Source organism: Mastacembelus armatus, chromosome 5, assembly GCF_900324485.2.
Source record: "Mastacembelus armatus chromosome 5, fMasArm1.2, whole genome shotgun sequence".
Taxonomy (NCBI): Eukaryota; Metazoa; Chordata; class Actinopteri; order Synbranchiformes; family Mastacembelidae; genus Mastacembelus; species Mastacembelus armatus.
The window spans coordinates 11823018-11844190 of record NC_046637.1 but is presented as its reverse complement, the minus strand read 5'-3'; the positions used below and the strand labels follow the sequence as shown (position 1 = coordinate 11844190).

The window sequence follows — 21173 nt, the reverse complement described above, 5'->3', positions numbered from 1 at the left end:
TGGAGGCCACTGTGCTCTTAGGAACCTTGAGTGCTGCAGAAATTCTTTTGTAACCTTGGCCAGATCTGTGCCTTGCCACAATTCTGTCTCTGAGCTCCTTGGGCAGTTCCTTCGACCTCATGATTCTCATTTGCTCTGACATGCACTGTGAGCTGTAAGGTCTTATATAGACAGGTGTGTGCCTTTCCTAATCAAGTCCAATCAGTTTAATTAAACACAGCTGGACTCCAATGAAGGAGCAGAACCATCTCAAGGAGGATCAGAAGAAATGGACAGCATGTGAGTTAAATATGAGTGTCACTGCAAAGGGTCTGAATACTTATGACCAGGTGATATTTCAGTTTTTCTTTTTTAATAAGTTTGCAAAAAATTCTACATTTCTGTTTTTTTCTGTCAAGATGGGGTGCTGAGTGTACATTAATGAGAAATAAAATGAACTTTTTTGATTTTGGCAAATGGCTGCAATGACACAAAGAGTGAAAAATTTTAAAGGGGTCTGAATACTTTCCGTACCCACTGTATTTAGAGGTTTAATGGATCTGAAACCTTATTAACTCTGACTTTTTTCAAATGGAAAAAGGCGTAAAATATTACCTAATCTCAAAATAGACTGAAACAATGCAGAACTTTGAAATGACCATGAATTAAATAACATTCCCATAGCTGAACCACTGTGGTATAATGAGGGCTTATTTAGAATGATTTAGTGAATTGTAAGAAGTAGCCTATATTTAAGAATCGATGTTAAATAATTATTTCAAAATGTGTTAAATTATTATTACCCTTATTATTACTTTATGGCCAGTAATAGTAGACCTAAGTTAGCAGAGAAAACGTCTAGATATGGCCACGTGGCGGCGCTGTCCACCAACCCATATCCATCTATCGGCCTGTGTGTTTTATAAACATGTGAAAGTCACATTAGTAAATTTGTGTGTCCGACCTTTATCGTTACAAAGACAAAGCTACTCCCGCACAGCTCTCAGAACAGCTCCGTCCACGCTGTAACGTTGAGCTTGTCGTGTCACAGTCTCTGCCCGTGACAGATGCGGAGGAATGAAGCTGGCACAGCGCCCACTGCAGTCTGCACTCCGCACTCCTCAAATCACGCCTCGCTGGCTTCTCCTCTTATTGGTTCCACTCCAGCCACCGCGGACAGCTCACCTGTTTTAAGCGGACTATCGCGACAAGTTGTCCAAGCGACGTCGATGTGGCTGATCGACCATCTCTAGCAGTGCCACTGGCAGTCTATCTGAGCACTAATTAAGCAGCCAAAAAAAAAAAAAGAAAGAAAGGAAAAAAAAGAAGGATTGGAGAAGTGGCGCGAGCGAGGGACGTGCTTCTTCATCACCAGGCCAAGACCATCATCAGCGAGCGCAGGCATCTGAGCCTGTGAAAGGATGCAGGACTGAGCTGCTGAGGGCTTTGAGCTTTCAGACATGGACCACCGATAAAGGCCTGCGACTCAGAATAAAAATAAAGTATTTGGATGCTTCATCTCTCAGCATCAAGTAAAGCAGGAGATCTGTAGCTTTTTATATTTACGCGTCGGTAAAAGACATTGGCACCAGCTGTTTTCCTCTTTTAGAACGCAGCGGTGGAAACATTAGACCTGCACCATCGTTATTTCTGGTGTCGGTTGGCACACTGAAACCGTCAGCACTGAAGTCTTTTTGTGTTTGTTTTTGTTTTGTTTGTTTTGAACGATTGGTCGGTGCGCCCCTGCGTTTGGAGCTATGGGTTGCACCGTGAGCGCCGAGGATAAGGCAGCCGCGGAGAGATCAAAGATGATTGACAAAAACCTCCGAGAAGACGGAGAGAAAGCTGCCAGAGAGGTGAAATTGCTTTTATTAGGTAGGTAATGGTTGGAGATTGCTCCTCGTGTTCCTCTAATAGGATGAATGTTGGGCTGCAAAGATATCTCTGTGCATAAAATGAAAGTTTGGATAAGATACTGCTTTTGTGTGTGAGGGCTTAGGAAAGGGAGGAATATCAACTTACAAATGTAAAAGCCCTGTCACCACAGTGGAGGCACACTGCAGAAGGCAGTGATGTTATATGACAAGGATCTAATCACATAAACTAGCACACAGTAAGCAATAGTGGCATCAAAACATATAGAGTTAATCCTCCATAAAGGCAAACCAAAGGCCTTTAGTGTGTGAAAAAAGTCAATTTCACTGTATTCATTTGCCAACACAAGCGTCCACATACTAAGCTATAACTGGGACAACATCATGTCAACATCCCACGCAGTTTTTCTGAGCTCTGTGCTGCCAGTAGCCCAGAAAACTAGATTCAATATAGCGAACCTGTAGCCCAGGACTAAACATTAACAGGGTCACCATTCTTAAATACACAGAACTGTTTGTGTTTGGCTGCTGACAACAGTAAAAAAAAAAAAAAAAAAAAGAAAAGCAGGAGCTGGACACACACACACACACAGCAAATACACGTCCTCCCACACACTACCACGTTCTCGCTTCCCCTTGTAATGGTTAGACAGGTGTCATCATGCTGTACCAAGCTGTTACCAGAGGATAGGATCCAGCTAAGTGCAGAAAGGCTGGTTGTTAAGTTTTGCTAACCTGCAGTCAAAAAGACTCGCTCTTTAATTATCAGCTTCAGAAGGATTATGATGAATGATACAATGTTACGTCCTTTCTTTAAGAGTCCAACTCAACTGTTTGTGAGAGAAAATCTTCACAACAGCTGCTGGCAAATAAAGTTCTGTTTGCCAACTAAAGACCAAAAGCTCCAGTTTGTAATTGTAGTTTTTATGCCATATGTCCTCTCATTAAACTCTAACTTATCATTTTGATTAAATTATTTTCTACAACAGCAAAACACATCTTTTGGTTACACCCGTAATAGCTTGATGGCTGGATTTTGCCCTCCTTCTGTTCTTCATCACACACGGACACACACTTCCAAATGAGCTGTGTATCTATGAAACCATGTGTGTAACGTCACTGCAGCTTGTTCAGAAACAGCAGAACATTCTTTTAAAAATACAGTAGCCTAAAAAACAAAAGTGGAACTAGAGCTGCAGAACTTGTTTGGGCGAAGCTGCAACTAAGGATTTTTTACAAATTATAATTGATTGTCTGTTAATGTCTCCATTGTGAAAAGTGTCCATTCCAAGTCCAAGGTGAGACCTTCATGTATTTAAGTCCAAAACCTAAAGATATTCATCATAAAACACTAAAGGACTTATTCATATTTAAGAAGCCAAAACCAAAGAATTTAGACACAGTGTCTTGGTAGCTTTAGAAATTCTTATAGGACTTTACCTTTACCTTTTGACAAGGCAAGGCTAGCTGTTTGCCTTGGTTAACCAGAACATACAGTATATGAGTGTGGTGACAGCCTAATTGACAGGAAGAAAGCAAATAACCATGTTTCGCAAAATGTGAAACTAGTCCTTTGACAAAATGGCTTCTTAAAGATTTCAGTTACTGCCTTTTTTGTGAAAATAGAAGAGGTTTTTAACGAATCTATGCACTATGTAAAGCAGCATCGTCTCTTGTCTCAAATTCTTAGTTGACCAGAACCACAAAATCATATTGGTGATAGCTACACTGCAATGCCACTGCCCCTCATTGTGAAATTATTTCTGTGGCTTACAGGATCTGAGCAGAGAACCTAAGAAAAAATTTACCAAATGATAATAATGTGACAACATCCTCAGGCTGCTTTCAAGTGGCCATGTGCTGACAGCACTGACAACATGCAGGAGGCTGCTGCTTGTTGACTGACCACTTTAAAGTTGAGCAAAGGACATTATGTAGACAATATAATGGTTGTTTTTGTCTCCTTTGCATATGAGACAATGCCAACTCATTCTGGCAAAGAGAAGATGAGTCACTTGATGGTAGCTAGTGAAGCATGAAAGGTGTGCATCCAATTTTGAATGGCTCTGCAGCATTCAGCCTGCATTTTGTGGGCTTTTTTTTCTTCTTTTAGTTCTAGGGGAACTAAAAAACTTGTTCCCCTTTTTTTTTTCTTGCAAAATTAGTAAATTCAGTCTTTGTCAACAATGTTGTTCAGGACACAAAGTGCATAACAAACCAGATTGCTCCTTAAATGATTTACGTAACAGCTGATGGTGAGTGTCAGCAGGGAGTGGGGATGGACAGTGAGCTGCAAATTATGTGGAGGAGGATGAACTTGATGAATATTTTGTTGAGCTGTTTCCAGATAGTAAAGATCTTTCACATATCCCCTAACCTCTGGGCTGATACATACAGCTATATTTCAGCATAGGGCTAAAAAGAAAACTTGACAGGTCCATAGGAAATTCTTTTCTTACTGCCCTCAGTGTTGTAAGAAAACAGTGATTTCACCATGTTGCACCATACTCAAGAGCTCTCTGTGCAACTGACGGACTATGTAGCATGTCTTTGACAGAGCAGAAACCAGGAACAAAAACCCATGTTGCATAAAGCTATGATGCAACATCTCAGGAAGTGGGGATTATAAGTGCTAGAGAACTCTACCTATTGATGAAATATCAGTATTTCCCATATGCTTACATTTAATGAGGGGCCCACTTAAATTGTTCACTATTCATTCCAGGCTTAAGTTGTACCTGAAGTCTTTTCCGACTATATCTGCAACCTCCACCAGTCAGACAGTAGGGCAGGAGCCTCTACAGCCTGAGAGTTGAAGTCCAAGGCAAAGAAAGTCCATTAGGCCCTTCCTGTTTCTTGTAAAGCCTTATAATCTTCACTTATCAGAACTGTGGCAGCTGGACAAATCAACTGAAAAGTAGAGGGGACTAAAAAGGATTCTTAAAATGGATAGGGGCACCCCATCGTCAGTAGAAATGATATCTTTAAGCCCTTTGAATTGGTTAAAGAAGCTGGAATTGGGCTCAGTAAGAGAAAATATAGAATAAGTGCTGGTCTAAAGTTTGTATTTTCAGGTTCTGACTGTGCAGCAGTGATAATACTCTAAATGCAAATAGTGCTAGAGTTTTCAACCCTTAGGTAACTCTCTAGTGATTTTCTGCCCTGAAGTGAAAATGTTGCACTTGTGTATTGTTAATTACTATTCACTATACAGAAGCACCATGGTCGAATTTATAATTTAAAAAAGACTTTTAAAAAAAAAAAAATTTTTACATTTAAAAGTATCTAAAGGAGCAAGAAATGCCCCTATCTGAGGGACACTTTCCATTTCACTGCCACAAATTTTCACCCTGAAATCTTACTGAGCATATACATTTATTTTTTTCCAACTTTATCCCTTTGAACCCCATAAATCAGCCTCCACTGCAGCTTATCTGTAATTCCCACCTCGGGCAGACAATAATAATAGTGCTTCACAGCAGACATGACTCATTTCTCCTGATGGCGAGAAGAGCTCAGGGTGAGACTGTCCATCCAGAGATGAGAACTTCACAAGTACCCACAAACTGGAAGAATATACTTATGTATTGTTAGTCATGTCTCAGGTGAATACCACTAAGTCCTCAGCAAATGTATGTGTATTTATCTGCTGAACCAGCAAGAAATGGATTCTCACTGCAGTCACACCATTTTTACTCCACACACACACACACACACACATAATATACATAAGTATATTCTTCCAGTTTGTGGGTGCTTGTGAAGTTCTCATCTCTGGATGGACAGTGAGAGTGAAAGAGATTTGATAGAGATTTTACACCCTCACAGACGGTTACTGATGAGCTTTCTGTGTGAAGAAAATGAACAATGTCCAGTAAATCCTCTGACATTTGGGTGGCATCAGGAGAGAGTGGTTTCTTCTCAGAGAACATCAGAGGTGATTTAATGATTTGTCTCTTAAGAGAGATCATGAGCCAAGCCGTTCAGAGTCACAGTAAACTAAGGAGCAAGGGATGGCACATCTTTCATGCCTGTGTGTGTGTGTGTTTGTTTGACTTTAGGCCTCTGAATGAGATAGTGTGTGTCCCTGAGGCAGTGCACATGTGTGCGTGTTTGTTTGAAGGAGTGGGAAGCAAATTGTGAATGTTTCCTAAGACATGCAGATGATTTATGACATGCTGCATTTACGTGTCTAGTTTGGTATTTGCGGAAGTGAGAACAACACTCCTAATGAGGTTATGTGTTTATGATACTTGTGCAAACATGTCCTCCCCCTCTAAAAGACTCCCTTCCCCGTATGCATTTAACAACTCAGTTGTTTATAATCTTAAAAAAACATGAAAGCTATATTTCAAGCTGGGAATAGAATGATTCACATTCATCTGTATTTTATATTAAACAGTCCCCTGCTATTTTTAAAATTTTCTCAACCCACAAAGCAACAAAAATAAATGCACAAAGCATTGTCAATATGCATGCAGTACTGTTTGTATACATAGTATATATACTTTATGCAAAAATCAGTCTTCATGTATGTGTTTGTTTATCTAAGCCTTTAGCGTGGTAGATGTTTGGCAAACTAGTAGCTCCGTCTGCTCAGTGATACAGCAATACATTAAAAGAAGAATTTTGTGATTCTTGGTGTTTTGTCACTGCAAGCAACTACTTTCACAAAAAGTTTTGTCAGTAGTAGGAAACTTGGAAGGTAACTTATTATAAGGGGGGGTAGAAACAAACACAGCAATAATAATAACAATAATGGATAAATCTGTGCTCCCAGTTGGCATATTTATTATGTAGGAAACATACAGAAAAAAACAAAACATTTTGATTGAAAAAATATATATATATATAGTTTGATTTTCTTATTGACATGATGAAGCAAAATACAAAGATTTATCACATATATTTCTTAACGTTCTTCTCTGTGACTCCGTTTTGTGGTGTAGTTGTCGACTTTCTGCCTTTTCAATTTTAACTGCAAGTTCTCCAGAGTTTATCCTCATAGTGTTGGACTGTGTAAATGGAGAGTTAATTGCGAAAACACCCTCTGGCCCTATATGTGATTTAGAATATATAATATGTTACTGCAGTATATCCTGAATTTGTGTAGTGTGATGCAGGGGAAAATTTATCTGTTGACTTTGTGATACCTGCAGTTGTTATCTGGCAGTTTAATGCAGCCTTTTCAGCTATAATGGACATTTTAGAGGAGAGCTATTTCTAATTAACGGAGACATTTTTACAGAAGACCATTTTATAAAAGAATAAATAAATAAACATAACATAATCTGCTCCAAAGTCCATAATCAATCATCATCTTCTGTTTGGTGCAGATGACAAACCTGATCCTTTTGCATCTTTCATTTTCCCATCAAATTTCCATTATCAGCCCTATTTATAATTTAGGAATCTTCTTTTATGCCTTTCCCTCCTCATCTTTTCACATTCCACTCAACCTCTCTCATACAGTAGGTGAAGAGTGCAAGAGGGCAAAGCAAATGGCAAAGTCTTGATAGGAGAAAGACTCATCAGCATGTCAGTTAATGTCAATACAACCAGATTAGTTACACTCGAATCCAAAGCACATTGCCCTAGGAGGCGCTGGATGCAAGTTGGTATGACCTTGACCTTTGATCTTTGGTTTTACAAAAATATGCATGCCAATTTGATGGAATGTCAAGAATATTGGTGAGATAAAGGATGAAAGATGACGATACAGAGAATAAGGGAGAAAAGAAAAGCATTACACAAGATTTTTATAGGCTTATGTCATCATTTAAAAAAATAAATACAATGTGCCAAAGTAAATGGAAACACTGATGATTCAGTTTAGGTTAGGAAAGGACACTTTGATATCTCTGATGGAGAAATCCTATGTATCAGATCAATAAATCTAAGCATAATTGTGCCAAAATTCACAAGAGATACAGAGCACTAAAGTGAAAATATCTCATAAGTCAACAAATGCACTTAATTTTATTTCAATAAATCTGTTATTTGTACAGGTTAACTGTTAATTGATTAGACTATAAATGTTGTGAAAAGTCTGGCCAGTACAAAGCGATCAAATTGTTCATCTGCCAACAGTTCAAGTATTTACTTTGAAAACACCTTAATTCTCATATGTGAGAATTTGCAACGAGATCATTTTAAGCATGTTTTGGAAGATACTGGATTAAATCATTTATTGACTTATAATAATTTTATAAAATCTGACATTATTAAAGTTCTGTACCAAATATATGCCAACTGTAGGCCCTAGACTTTAAACAGCATGGTGAAAGTGCATGATATCCCCTCTGGAGATGATTTTCTGCTCACCCTGAAAACAGGCATGAGTAACTGGCTACAGTTTGTAAAAGATGTCAGAACACTTTAAAGGGCAGTGGACCACTGTAAATGTCAGTGTGATCAGATGTGATTTATGAACCTCTCAACCAACAATGCTGTATTCACTACTGGATTTCTAACTTGAATCTGTTCACGTACTGAAGAGGGGAGTGTGTCTTATGGCTGTCTATGCACATCTTTTACCAGCCTGGCTGGTCCAGAGGGAGGCAAGTGACTGCGCTGGTATATTACAGTCATCTATCAGTCGCACACTCCTATGTGTGCTAGAGGAAACCATTATGGTAGAACCTCAATATTTAAACATCTCATCTTCTGTAGAAATAGCAGAGTAAAATGAAATGCTTTTGGATATACTGTACAGTATTTAAACCTTTAGAGCTGCATCTCCAGTAGCACTCAGATACACATACTAATATAGTAAATACTCCTTTGATTTTTCACAAACATATTGTATGTTTGCAGAATGACAGTTAAAATATAGAATATGATTACAAAGAGTTGATACCTATTTTGCCATAAATGATATAAATATACAAATAATCCATATTTTCAGCAGTTCAGAATTGAGGAGAAAGAAACAATATGAGTATTGTAAACCAGACGTTTGGACAACTATTAAGGACTATTTTTTGGACAAAGGTCAAGTTTAAACCTCCATAAATTTGACAGTGAAAGTCAAAGTGTCCAGCTGTGCTGCCCTAAGGGCAGGGACAGAAATTGGTCATTAAAATAATGGAACAAGATGTGCACAGGGCTTTACCAGCGTTATTTCCCGTCAGCATTTGTGGTGAAGCAATTAGTCTGCATCACCTACATCACCAGCTGCTGCAGGGTATAAACGTCTACCAGTGGAGTGCATCAGCACTGTAGTTTTGCTGTTTGAAATGTCTGCTCAGCAGCTATGCTGTACATTCAGAATATTTAATAGGTTTTATGATCAGTGACCCTTACATAGAGTGGATCAAGTTGAAGTCCCTTACTCCAGCATTACTCATTGATTTGATTCACTTTTGATTCTTGGCATTGTAATCAACTAGCCTGCACACACCTTAAATTCATAAAATGTACAGGAGTTTGACTGCTCACATATTAATAGGATAAATCAAATTTGTACATGTCCACAACATACATTTAATAAACAGAAAGTCATAAGCAGGTGTACAGGTAATAGTGACGTTTCAGCCAGTTCTAAAATCAAATTAGTATGAGTAATTAATCGCACTTTGTTGCCTTCTCAGGTCTACAGGGTAACATAAGTCTCACTGAAGTCTGTGATGCAGCCCCTTCATTAGTTTCAAGAATGTCAACACTAGAACGAGGCAACAAGCCAATGGAAGATGTGAAATGCCTATGTATAAGCAGGAGTTGGATCGCCACATCGAGCACTGCAGAAAAACAAGCAGCATCTGCATCGCAAATACATTATGCTGGTGCTTTTTTCTGGTAAATACACACAAAAAAAAAGATCTGTGACTTTGACTACACTTAACTAGAGAAGCCTGATTTCTTCTGAAATGTAAACACTTACCTTTACTGCTTTTAAGTGTGTATATTTGCATTGTAAAGACCTTACTCAGAAAGTGTAACAAGTCTTTGATGAATGAAGTTAAAATAGTTTGCCTCGGTTATTTTAGCTCACAGAGATGAATCAGTCTCGTCCCCATCCCTCTCTGCCTCGTTGCTATGGTTATATTCATGCTGAATGATAGAGTTAATACATGTTTCATTCTCTTCATTCTACAAAAACAGCAGGTACCAACATACTCACAGTGGTCATGTTTTTTCCCATCATATTTGAATGTAAGACAAGAAAAAAACACTAACAGAGGGAATAGAATTACCTGGTAGTCAGTAAGTGCCACCTGATTCTGACCTGACTATTTCTTGCCCTCACATGGCATCAGTAGTTTCTTTGAATATATCTCAGATTGAAGGCTTTTCAGAGATTTGTTTTACTGATTTTGCAATTATTAATGCTATTACAGGGGATGTAGTCGTCCTATAGATATAGGACACATTCTAATTGAATGTGTCCTCATAATTGTGTTACATTTTGGGTGTGCGTTGAAGGAGGAGGAGGCGCAGGACCCAAATGCAGGACACTTCTCTTCATTTTTCCCAAGGCAGCTCTGGGCTCCGGCAAAAAGACAGCCTTGGGCTCCAGTGAGAAGACAGCTTTGGGCTCCAGTGACACAGCTCTGGACTCGGACTGGAAATTCAGAGAAGTGGTTCACCCCTTCTGGCGATGCTGCCGCGGGACATGGAGCGCAGGCTGGGGAACTGGACGCTCAGGCAGACGGGGTGAGAACTTAGGCTGATGGACCAGGAACTCAGGCTGAGGAGCTGGCTATGGTAGGCAGGTTGGAGATGGAATTGACCCCCTCCCACACCGCCGTCGCCGTGGAGTGTTAGACATGCAGCTAACAGGAACTGGGGTGAAGTCGCAAGGAGCCAGGACCACCCAGGACGGAGCTCCTGCCAGATGGCTCGCGCCTCCGCTTGCTTCAGTGACTTGGGAGCCGGCATCGGCAGCTGGAAAGCTGGCAGAGTAGCCAGAAGACCCGGCGGGGAAGCCTGGAAAGCGAGCGGGTAGGCGTTGATAGCAAGCAATGAGAAGCTGGCTTTGAGGACTGAGAAGAAGGGCTTCGGAACTGGAAGTCTGTAGGGGGGTAACACAACCCCCTAGCCGAACCAATGAGGACCCAGAGGCGCTGGTACTCCTCCATCAAAGAGTGAACCGTGGCTACAAGGGCTAGCATTTGGTTTGCCCTCTGCCTGGTCACATAGGCCGGAGGATGTGTGAACCGCTTCTTCAGCCCAGCACAAAACTCCAGCACTCCCCAGTACTCCTGGGCGTTCTGGATAATGTCGCTCACGGTGGCCGGGAGACTGGAGATCAGTCTGTCCTCACTGGTCATGTCCACTGGGTCCTTCATGGCCAGAGAAGTCTGTTACATTTTGGGTGTGCATTGAAAATTGAGATTAACAAACAATTCTCCGGCAGGGAACAAAAGACAGCCGGTGGTATATATAACCAAAGACATCTGGTTAACTAAACACAACTGCACACTATTGTGGCTAATCAACATAAAGCTGCCAGGGACCTTTGCAGGGCAAACAGGAACTCCATACAATAAAGGCCCACGGCAGGAAGTAGGAGTCATGACAAATTGAATATAGCACTTATGCAGACTAATTTCCCTTTCTTTCTCTACTTACCCTACTTTCCTTTGACTTTAAAGGGTAACTGACATTATTCACTGTGTTCAGTGACGTTATGACTCTCTACTTCTCTATTGTTGCAAAATCATGGATAAAACGAGTAAAATAACTAGTTAACACATTATGTCTCATCACAGGAAGCTCATTGTTTCCTGCTTCCGGCCCTTTCTCACCTGCTCTCATTCAAGTCACCTAATATTGACATCTTTAAAGCATTATCAGTATCAATCAATGTCAAAATATGTCTGAAATATACTTGGACAGATAGTGATATTAACTTAAGGCCAGACAGATAAACAAATTAACCAAAAAGGAGATGCCATGGTGATCCAACATCCCTCAGTGAAACATCACTCTAAATTATAAAACACCCTTCAAAAGGATGGAAAACAGTGTGAAGTAAATAAGATGATTTTAAATGCATTCCATTTAACATTACTTTAATGCCATTTCAGTGATATTCAACAGTGATACACAGGGTGACATAAGAGTTGAATGGCAATATTACATCTGATGAAAATATATTAATGATAAAAAATATAACTCCCACATTTTCATATTCTGCTCTTCCGTGTCTATAAATACATCAATATCAACAGCATTTGTAGCTCAAAGGAGGAGTGAGAAACTGGTTGAAATACATGTGTTGTACAGTCAAATATTGTAAATATATACACTAATATATACTTACATAAATATGATATATAAGCATAATATATGTAGGAACTGCTTTGTCTTTCCCTCCCTCTCTCTCTGAATGAGTCATGCAATTTTTCAATTGCTCTTTTTAGTTTATAAAGGTCATTTGGGAGACCTATTTTAACCTTACTTTCAGAGTAAGGTTGGTTGTAACATGCAACTGTCCGTTGCAGGAGTCGGGCTGCACATGATTTGAATGTCCTTAACAAGAATTTACCACTAGGAAATAAACTGCAATCAACTTGAGACAGAAATATTAGTTTAGAACTATTTTATTGGGTATCAGGTTGTTTTTTCATTAATTTATTTTGTTTATCTCTCAGCAAGCTCTCTTTTAACAGACAGATAGGTCTATAATTTATTTGATGCAGTGCCTGTGGTTATGGAAGCTTGGTGTCTTTATTCATGGCTGTTTTTCTCATCATATTATTACTATAGAGGGCAGTGAAGTCTGCGGCTAATTATACTTGAGAGCTACAATGTTAATGGCTGCATCTGTGAACTAATTTTGTTTCTAGATATCCTTCCACTTGTATTAAAATTAAATTGTTACAATGCTACATGGTTGTAAACATATTATAGGTCAGATTATAGTCGATATAGTCATTGAGCTGGTATAAATAAAGAGGTATGAGTTGTTACCTCATCTCAGTTAGGTGGTGTGTTGGTGATTTGTCAGACTGGTGTTGTTTTACTGTGACTTAAGTGAGAGTTAGTGCTCCCCTCCAAGCAACTCAATAATCCAGATAATAGTTTATTGATCTCCAATATTACCAGATGAAATTCGTATGAGATTTAATACACACACAAAGCCTGCTCCCCAGATTAATGAGCAAGTTAAGCATTTAAGTCATAGTAATAAAATACTAGTCTCTTTGTCAATTCTGTCTAAATGCTCTCCCAGTAAATCAGGTAAACTTTACTAAAGTGCCTTCAGCATAGACCTTTACAGCACTATTTTTTCATTTTTCACAGTGTTAGAAAAAAATGAAAAATGTGTTTTACAGTGAGAAGATATGAATAAGCTGCACACACACACACACACACAAAACTATATATAAAAAAATTTCCCTTCTCACCCCTGAGGGTGGTGTCTGTGTGTGTCTTCCTCAATCTTGAGTCCTGTACCAGAGACCTGGGAGTTTGAGGGTTCTTCACAGTATCTTAGCTGTTTCTATCACTGTGCTCTTCTGAACTGAGAGCTCTGATGTTCCCAGGATCTGTTGAAGCCACTGTCCTAGTTTGGAGGCCCAAGGGTGCCATTTACCACAGGGACTTCTGTTGCCTTCACCTTACACATCTTTTCTAGCTCTTCTTTCAGCTCTTGGTATTTCTCAAGCTTCTAATGTTCCTTCTTTCTGATGTTGCTATCATTTGGGATTACTACATCTACCACTACAGCTTTCTTCTGGTGTTTGCCCACCATTACTACGTATGTCCAGTTGGTTAGCCATCATCTGTTTGCCAGCATGTATCTGGAAGTCCCACAGGATCATATATATATGGTTGTTTCTCACTTGTACATGTACATGCTGTTACACATTGAAAACGTTAGCTGAGTTGTGGCAGAAAGACAGTAAAGAAAATAAAAAAATGACCTAGTGACCATATCAATATCTCTACTTCCAGGTTCAAATCAAGCTAAAAATGCCAAATAATAATCTTGGAAAAAAAAAATGGAATTGCCACTCATCAAGCTTTTCAAACGAAATAGACATATAACATTTCACTAGGAATCACATTTGTCACCTTAGAAAGTGAAACTTATAAATTACACTATGAATTAGTAAAGACTGATAATAAATCACTTTAACACCAAACACATAGATAAGAAACTTCCACTGCAGGTCTTTCAATAACAGTGTTTATCTCTTTCAACTGAAGGAAGTGCAATTTTTATCTGACAAAAAACCAAAGTAAACATTATCAATGCTCTTTACAAACTCGTTCTTTGTCCTTTCACTATTTACTTCAAGTTTATTCAAAACACAACAAAGGTTAACAATACAGCACAGAAGAAGCTGTTACTGAATCAGTCTTTGCTTTAAGAACATTAGTGTTTTCTACTGTCAGCCCACGCAAACGTGTAAATGTGTTGATGTTCGTAATTTAGCTTCAGTGAGGCAATGTGGTCCTGTAACCATGGCAACTAATCCAGTGCATGCACATGCGAGGCTGCCCCTCTTTTCCCAACCAACTCTGCCAGGTCTGACCTTCATCTACCAACATTTAGATACTGTACTGTTTGCAGATACTCCATTTCTCTACCAGCCATCGAGTCAGCAGTAACAGCTGCTGCAACACACAGCAAGCACCTCATGGCCACATGGGAATGTAATGAAAAATAATTTGTTTTATGTTAACAGATAAACTGTCAGGTGTGTGTCAATTGATTTTTCCTACCCTATGAAAACACAAAAGGTGAAATTTTATAAATTAAACAGTCCATGCTCTTAAGATGTAGCTGTGTAGCAACCTGAAGGTTTCCCAAAGGCATTTCAGTATTTTACTGCACTCCTTCTCTTCCATGTTGTGAGGTTTTTCAATTTGAAATGGGTTCCTAGTTTTTAAACAGATTCCTTCAAAGACAATTGATCTGGCTACCATAATGCTTTAGACATTTTTGCATTACCAGATTTTGTGTGCCAACCAAAGATATACACATTTTGCTTAAGAGATAGTCTGAGCACATAAAAACTATTGTTCAATTCCACTCTGCACCATGTCTCACTAATCTGAGTAAGTGGGCCTTACTCACCCTGACAATCTGGTGTGCCAGCAGAATGCTAGATGGGTTTATAGGTTCCCTCAAACAGTGCAGCAACTGTTCAGCGCTCCTGATTTCGCATCTGTTTGCTGATGTGTGTGTGAGTGTAAGTTGACATGCCAGCATGCAGAAACATAGGGAGGTGGAAGAGTAAGCAGAATGACTGCCAGGCAAACACCAGCTGTGATGGATTGATACATGAGGAATAATTTGGTTTGAAAAAAAGGGTAGTAAAAGTCACGTCGCACATATTCTTTACCATAAAGTCTATTTTGTTTATTTGTTGTATTTAGTTTCCGTACATTTGTGACCTCTTTATTCCTCATTTTTAAAATTCCCTGCTGTAGTGGCTTGGTTTTCAGAATAATGGACCTGCCAAATGACGACCATTTGATAAGTGTCATAGCTTGATCTTCAACTATTGGTACTTCTGTTCTCTACTCAGAATTAGGTACAATAAAAGTTGAATAGTTGAAACCCAGTGATTGCATAGTTGTAGTATGCCCAGAGTGGCAGATAAAAGTCTCCCTCTGATTATGTGGACCAAAAGTTATTTCTAAATTGACATTGAGCCACTTTTTCTTTGGTCTAAAGAGGCATATTAATAATCTTGGTGCTACATGTTCCAACTGTTAAATACCTTTAAAGTCATTTAAAAGGCTCCAGATAAAACAAATGAACATCTGTACTTTTGTGACAAGTTCATACTCCCTCTGCTTATGATAGAGATGTATATGATCAAACACCCAAGGACAGCTACCAAATGGACTTTGCACTGAAGTCAATTAAATAGCTAGAATTTTTGTATGGGCACAAGGACTGATGCGCACGTGACGTGAATGGTTTCAGGTTACTTCTTCCAGCCACAAAACCAACATCAACATCTTTCTTTCTGATTGCCTCCTTACTCCTTTATATTGAACAGAGAGTAGCAATCTTAGTTTCCTTAAAGAGCTTCTGTACTTCAAGTACTGATCAGTGATCAATATGCATTCACTTGATTTGTATAATTAATAGGGGCTTTAACAAGCCTGAGGACATATGGATTCTGTTTGAAAGACTCGGCTGATTTGCGCAGGTTCGGCTTGATATCTGATATCTCCAATAACCTGTCACATACAGAGTGTGACAGGTTATTGGAGATGTGACAAGTGTGGAAGGAGCTTTCCTGACAGATGTTTTGTGTACTTACTAATTAACTCTCCTCAAAATGGGATATTTTTTTCAAAATTTTAATCTTTTTGAATAAACTTTATACGTTCTCTGAACATAGTGTTAAATAGAAAATTATGCCAAAATCCTCCATTTTTGGGTGCAATGCTCCGAGTCATAGCCCCTATTTGGATTGGCAGTAAAAACTTCAATAACAGAGTTACCTGAATCTGAGTCTTAAGCACTCATGAAATTACAAGATTGTTTTTAATTATCATAGGTTTTATGATGCTTACATAGTCATTGTAGCTAATTTAAGACTTCATTGAAGCCTATTTTTTTTCACTTTAAAACAGGTTTTGCCAGTTATATAGTAAGACTTTATTTGGGGGAAAACAATCCATATCCATTATGTTTCACTTTTGTTTATTTGACAAAATGAATATAATAAATTATTTATTTCAGAGACGTGTGAAATGAATGGCAAATTTAGTTTTTGTCTGTCTGAGCCAAGGATTTAGATAATCACCAAAAAGATATCCCTCCAAATATTTCCCCATCACATTATCTTTGGAACTAACTCCTTCTTTCTCTAGTCATATCTTGGAGATTAAAGGTTTGATGTCTGTGGCTCAAGCACACAGCACTTTGGATGTTGTTAAGGTTTTTGAAAATAACCTAATGATAACAATTTCAAAATTGACCAATAATACTTCTTGCTGAAAATGTAAATAAAACGAACTTGTACATATTAGGATGTCAAAATATTTATCCTTAGAAATATGAAAAGTATTAAATCAAAGGGGGGTTGAATCCTGTTCAAACCTAAGGCTCCTGTCCCCACTGTATCCCTGAGTTGAATTAAGCGGTATAACGAATGGATGGATGTTAATTTAGACATGGTCCACAAATTCCTAAGCTTAAAGTTTAATAAAATATTTCATCCATTTTAAAACTGCATGTTAACCAGTGCAACACTGATACAGTAAATTTTGGGTGATTAAGTCTATCAGTGCTGCAGTGGTAGCACTATTCTTTTCCAGCACAAGATAAAGAGATGTGAAATTTTAAAGAAATTAACATTAAAAAGTTGGCTGTGAACAGAATTTTTTTTTTTAATATATTCTCTAATGCAAGAAGCAGGGCAGTGCCAAGTTCAAAATTTCATCCTGAAAAGTCTGATCATAGTGACAACCACCTACAAATGATTTAACCTCTGGCGAGAGACCTCTTTATTGGAAATAAAGAGATTTCATATCACTGGGATGTAATAAGTTTTAATCAATTTTCAATTCAATTCAGTTCAATTTATGTGTATAGCACCAAAATCAGCATTTGAAATCAGGAAGTCACTGTCTTAAAATGTCAAGAATGGATGGATCACTGGCTTTAAAGATGAGGCCGTGTTGGGCATCAGTGATGTATAATTTAAAAAAAAAGAGTCAGACTAACAATGGTGTCTTGTGGAACAGTACACGTGGTGTTGGCAAAGGAGGATGAAGTTGCCAGTGAAGTGACTGAGAAGATTGTATCAGAAAGGTATTAAGCTGTCAAGAGCGGTGCCGGTGACACCTACCCCCTTTTTATACACATTGATTTAAAACAGGATGATCAGTGGTGCTGATGGTTGCACTGAGCATTAAAAGCTGTAGCTGCATTAGGTGAATTTAGGCACCAGACATAAAAAGGTGTATGCTTAGAGTCTGGTGAGCCACTGTCACTTTCTTTGTGTCTTCAGTGTCAGTGATGTGCTGCATTTGTATTTTTACCATACCAAAATGATTTTATGATGCTCAACAGTAATTTTGCACAATATATATTAAGCATCCAGGTCATGGACATGTGTTGAAGCTGCATGTGAGTGCACACAACAAGGGATTAAACAGTTTTAGTATTGGCTGTACTGTGTACTGTGTGCAATGAACATCCTACTCTACGGCGCAACGTGAAGCTCCACTGCTTCCTGCAAGGCTGATGACCTACTTTTTCACTCCAGGCAGTAACATGCTGTACTGTATCCAGCCATGTAAAATTCCTCCATTTCTATCCACTCTGCATGTAAAAAAGGTTGGGGGGGGGGATGATGGTAGTTTATAAACAGGTACTAACTGGAACCTGCATGTAGAGATACAGCAACCTAATCTAGGTCTTGTCTTTGTTCCCCCGGCAGCCTGATGTGGTGGAGTGGCTGCATGAAATAATTCAAACAATGGTCCTATCTGCAGGTCAATAAAAGTAATATGGAGAAAGTAGAGAAAAGCTATTGATAAAAGCCTGCTGGTAGAGGGCAATGTACTAGAACCGATTTTGCTGTACAAATAAATAAATAAATGTGTCCACTTATAAATGTTTAACCCTCTCATACACAAATACTGACAATCTGTAACTACTTACTTAAATCAGCGCACACAAAGTTGAGCTACTGCTGGTATGGCCATATAGTCTAACTTTTTTGCTTCAGTCAAAATGGTGCTGCATGCAAACAAGAGTTTTACAGAATGTGCTGTGTGTGTTTTGCCTGCAGCCAAAACAGAACCGCACTTACTTCTCCAGCAAGTCAAATGTACCAGGACAGGCTTCATTTTTCTGTGAATCACATGCTTTTTTAAATAAATCCATTCTGCTTAGTTCCCAGGCTTGTGGAAAGTCGACAGCCCTGTCTCTGCTGAGTTCATAATGAAAAAATTAACATTTGTTCATCTTGGAGCCTTGAGAGAAAGAAGCATGTCTCTTCATACACACGGACAGGTTTACCTGTAAAACAATAGCCTTTTAGCATTTTCTGTGGAATAATTTTCAAATACAGAATAAGTCAGTGTTAACCTCTGTGGATAATAAGGCCTTACTATACTCTTCATAACTAGTCTGTTTTTGTCTAACAGAAGGATCACATTAATGCTGGATTTACAAAATTAAAATGCATTAATTGCTTAGGCAGTTGTAAAATTTTTACAAAGAGGTAAATTCCAATATCAAAAGCCTGAAATTAGTAAAATAGCACCCTATGAAACTACTACACTAATTTTGGTTTTAGTGCCACTATGAGAGAAGGCTCTTGAGAGAAATGATTATATCAAGTGGGTCATTCATTAAGGAAGTTGGTAAGAACAATCTACACTAAAGTGTGTTGAGTTCTCTATAAGACAGCATGCCGTTTTATTAATATTCATGATTTGGTCAGGCACTCACATTAGTCCTCATCCAAGTTATTTTCTTAGCCAGAGTCCTCCATGCTCATTATTCTCACACACTGCCAGTTTGTGTGTGCCATCCTCCTCCATCTTATGCTCATTTGTCTCTCTTGCCCATGTTGTCCACCTCTACCCCAAACACCTCCTATCTTTCCCTTTCTTTAACTGCCTACTAATTACACTGTTTTCCCATCTCAAGCTTTCATCCATATCCTCCTCAGCCTCATTCTATTTAAGATGGTGATAAATGTCTTTCTGGGTCTACTCAGTATATGCACGCCTTATAGGTTAAGGTGTGTCGGTTTTTCCAGAGGGAACCTGTGTCCTCTGAGCTACGGTGCAATTTTTACCTTCTCCCTGTCGTACCCAGCTATTCTCAGCTAAATTATAATGTGACTCAAGATCATAATTAAAGCATATGGATCAAACATGAACCGCAGAAGGTCAGGTGTCATTGCTGTATATTTTTAGCAAGAAGAAGCAGCAAATTGTTAATATTAAATATTTGTCATTTTTGCTTGATAAATTCTTACTTGATTGATTGATTACTAATTATACTTATCCACAATATGTTTTTTTTTTTCTGTGAAATACTTAACTGAAACTGTTTTGGTGCTTGTGTAGCTGACAGATGATTGACTTTATCTGCTAGGAGATTATGCTTGGATGTTTGGGTGTTTGCGGAGATCAGGATTTCTCATCAGACCATGAATGGATACTTTGTGTTATCAGCAGCGGGGCGACTGAGACTGCAGCCAAGTTGTCATCAGTGTGAGTGGGCCTGTGAGAGTATTAAATGTGTTGAGAGAGACTGTTCGGTTTTCTGTTGCCTGGCCACTTGTGATCTTCATGTTACAAATCATGTTATTATCTTTGTTGTGTTTTCTGGTGCTTACTGAAAACCCATTGGGGAACAGCTATGAATAGCTGGGGTTGAAGAAGCAGAACGAAGGGATGGCATCCTTTCATTGCCAGAAAGTGACTCTAAATGACACTAAAAAGAAAGAGCTTGTCCACGCTGCCAGCGCAGCACACAGAGGGGTCTTTGTAATACTGATCAGTCTTTGTTACAGCTCCAACTCTGTAGAAGCACATGCATTCATGTGTACATCTGTTCAGTTAGAATATAGTGCAAATAAATCCACATTTAGGAGAACTGAATGTTTTTAGCACTATTGTTTGATGTTCTCTACTGGGTAGGTGTTTACTGACATATTACAATCAGTGTAATAAATATGTGTACTCTACATGAGACAGATTTATGAAATCAATTATGCATCTAGTCATTTTATTGGCACATTAAACTGTGTTAATATCCCGCTCAGTGGCAACTGATTAATTCTGTGTGTCGGCTCTTTGTCACCCAATAATTATGTGCTGTTGTCGTGATCGGCAATGTCTATACCTTAATTAACAATGAGCCAGTAGTTTGGTGGTGTCCCATCAGAATACACTGAGATTTTGCCTGTTCTTCTGATAATTTGGTAAGTTCGGCAACTTTAAGACTGCTACTTTCTCAATACGTCCTCCCCATGTGTTTAGAGTTCTGCAATGATGCTGCATCTAGTTAGTGAGTGTATAGTGTCCTGTAGTATCTCTGTGTAGTGGGTAAACACTTTGAAACCCTCCTGGATTTATGGCTGAGCTCTAATACACAGATATGTCATTACCTGACCTTGCTTGTACAGTACTATCGGATTCTTCTTTAAAAAAATCCACAGGCAGGTGGGTCTACTGGGTCTAAGTTATATTTTTCATTATAACAGGGAGAGAAAGAGAGAGAGAGAGAGAGAGAGAAATCAAGCTTTTTCATCATTTTCATCATGATTAAGTCAATCCAAAGATGAATAAAAGAAATAATGTTTATATAGCCCTGTTTACTTCCTGTGGCTGTTGTGATAAGATGTCGTGATTCTCTATAATTCAAAAAGTCAG

General features: G+C 38.7%; 1 protein-coding gene across 1 annotated transcript in view; it reads left to right on the top strand.

The window, feature by feature from the left end:
• Positions 1–1001: 1001 nt before the first annotated feature.
• The window catches only part of gnai2b (guanine nucleotide binding protein (G protein), alpha inhibiting activity polypeptide 2b), a 34835-nt gene continuing 14663 nt past the window's right edge, over positions 1002–21173 (top strand). Inside the window, exon 1 of the mRNA XM_026306706.2 lies at positions 1002–1854. Coding sequence (XP_026162491.1) covers positions 1737–1854 — 118 coding nt within the window. The 5' untranslated portion in view covers positions 1002–1736. The remainder of the gene's footprint in view (positions 1855–21173) is intronic.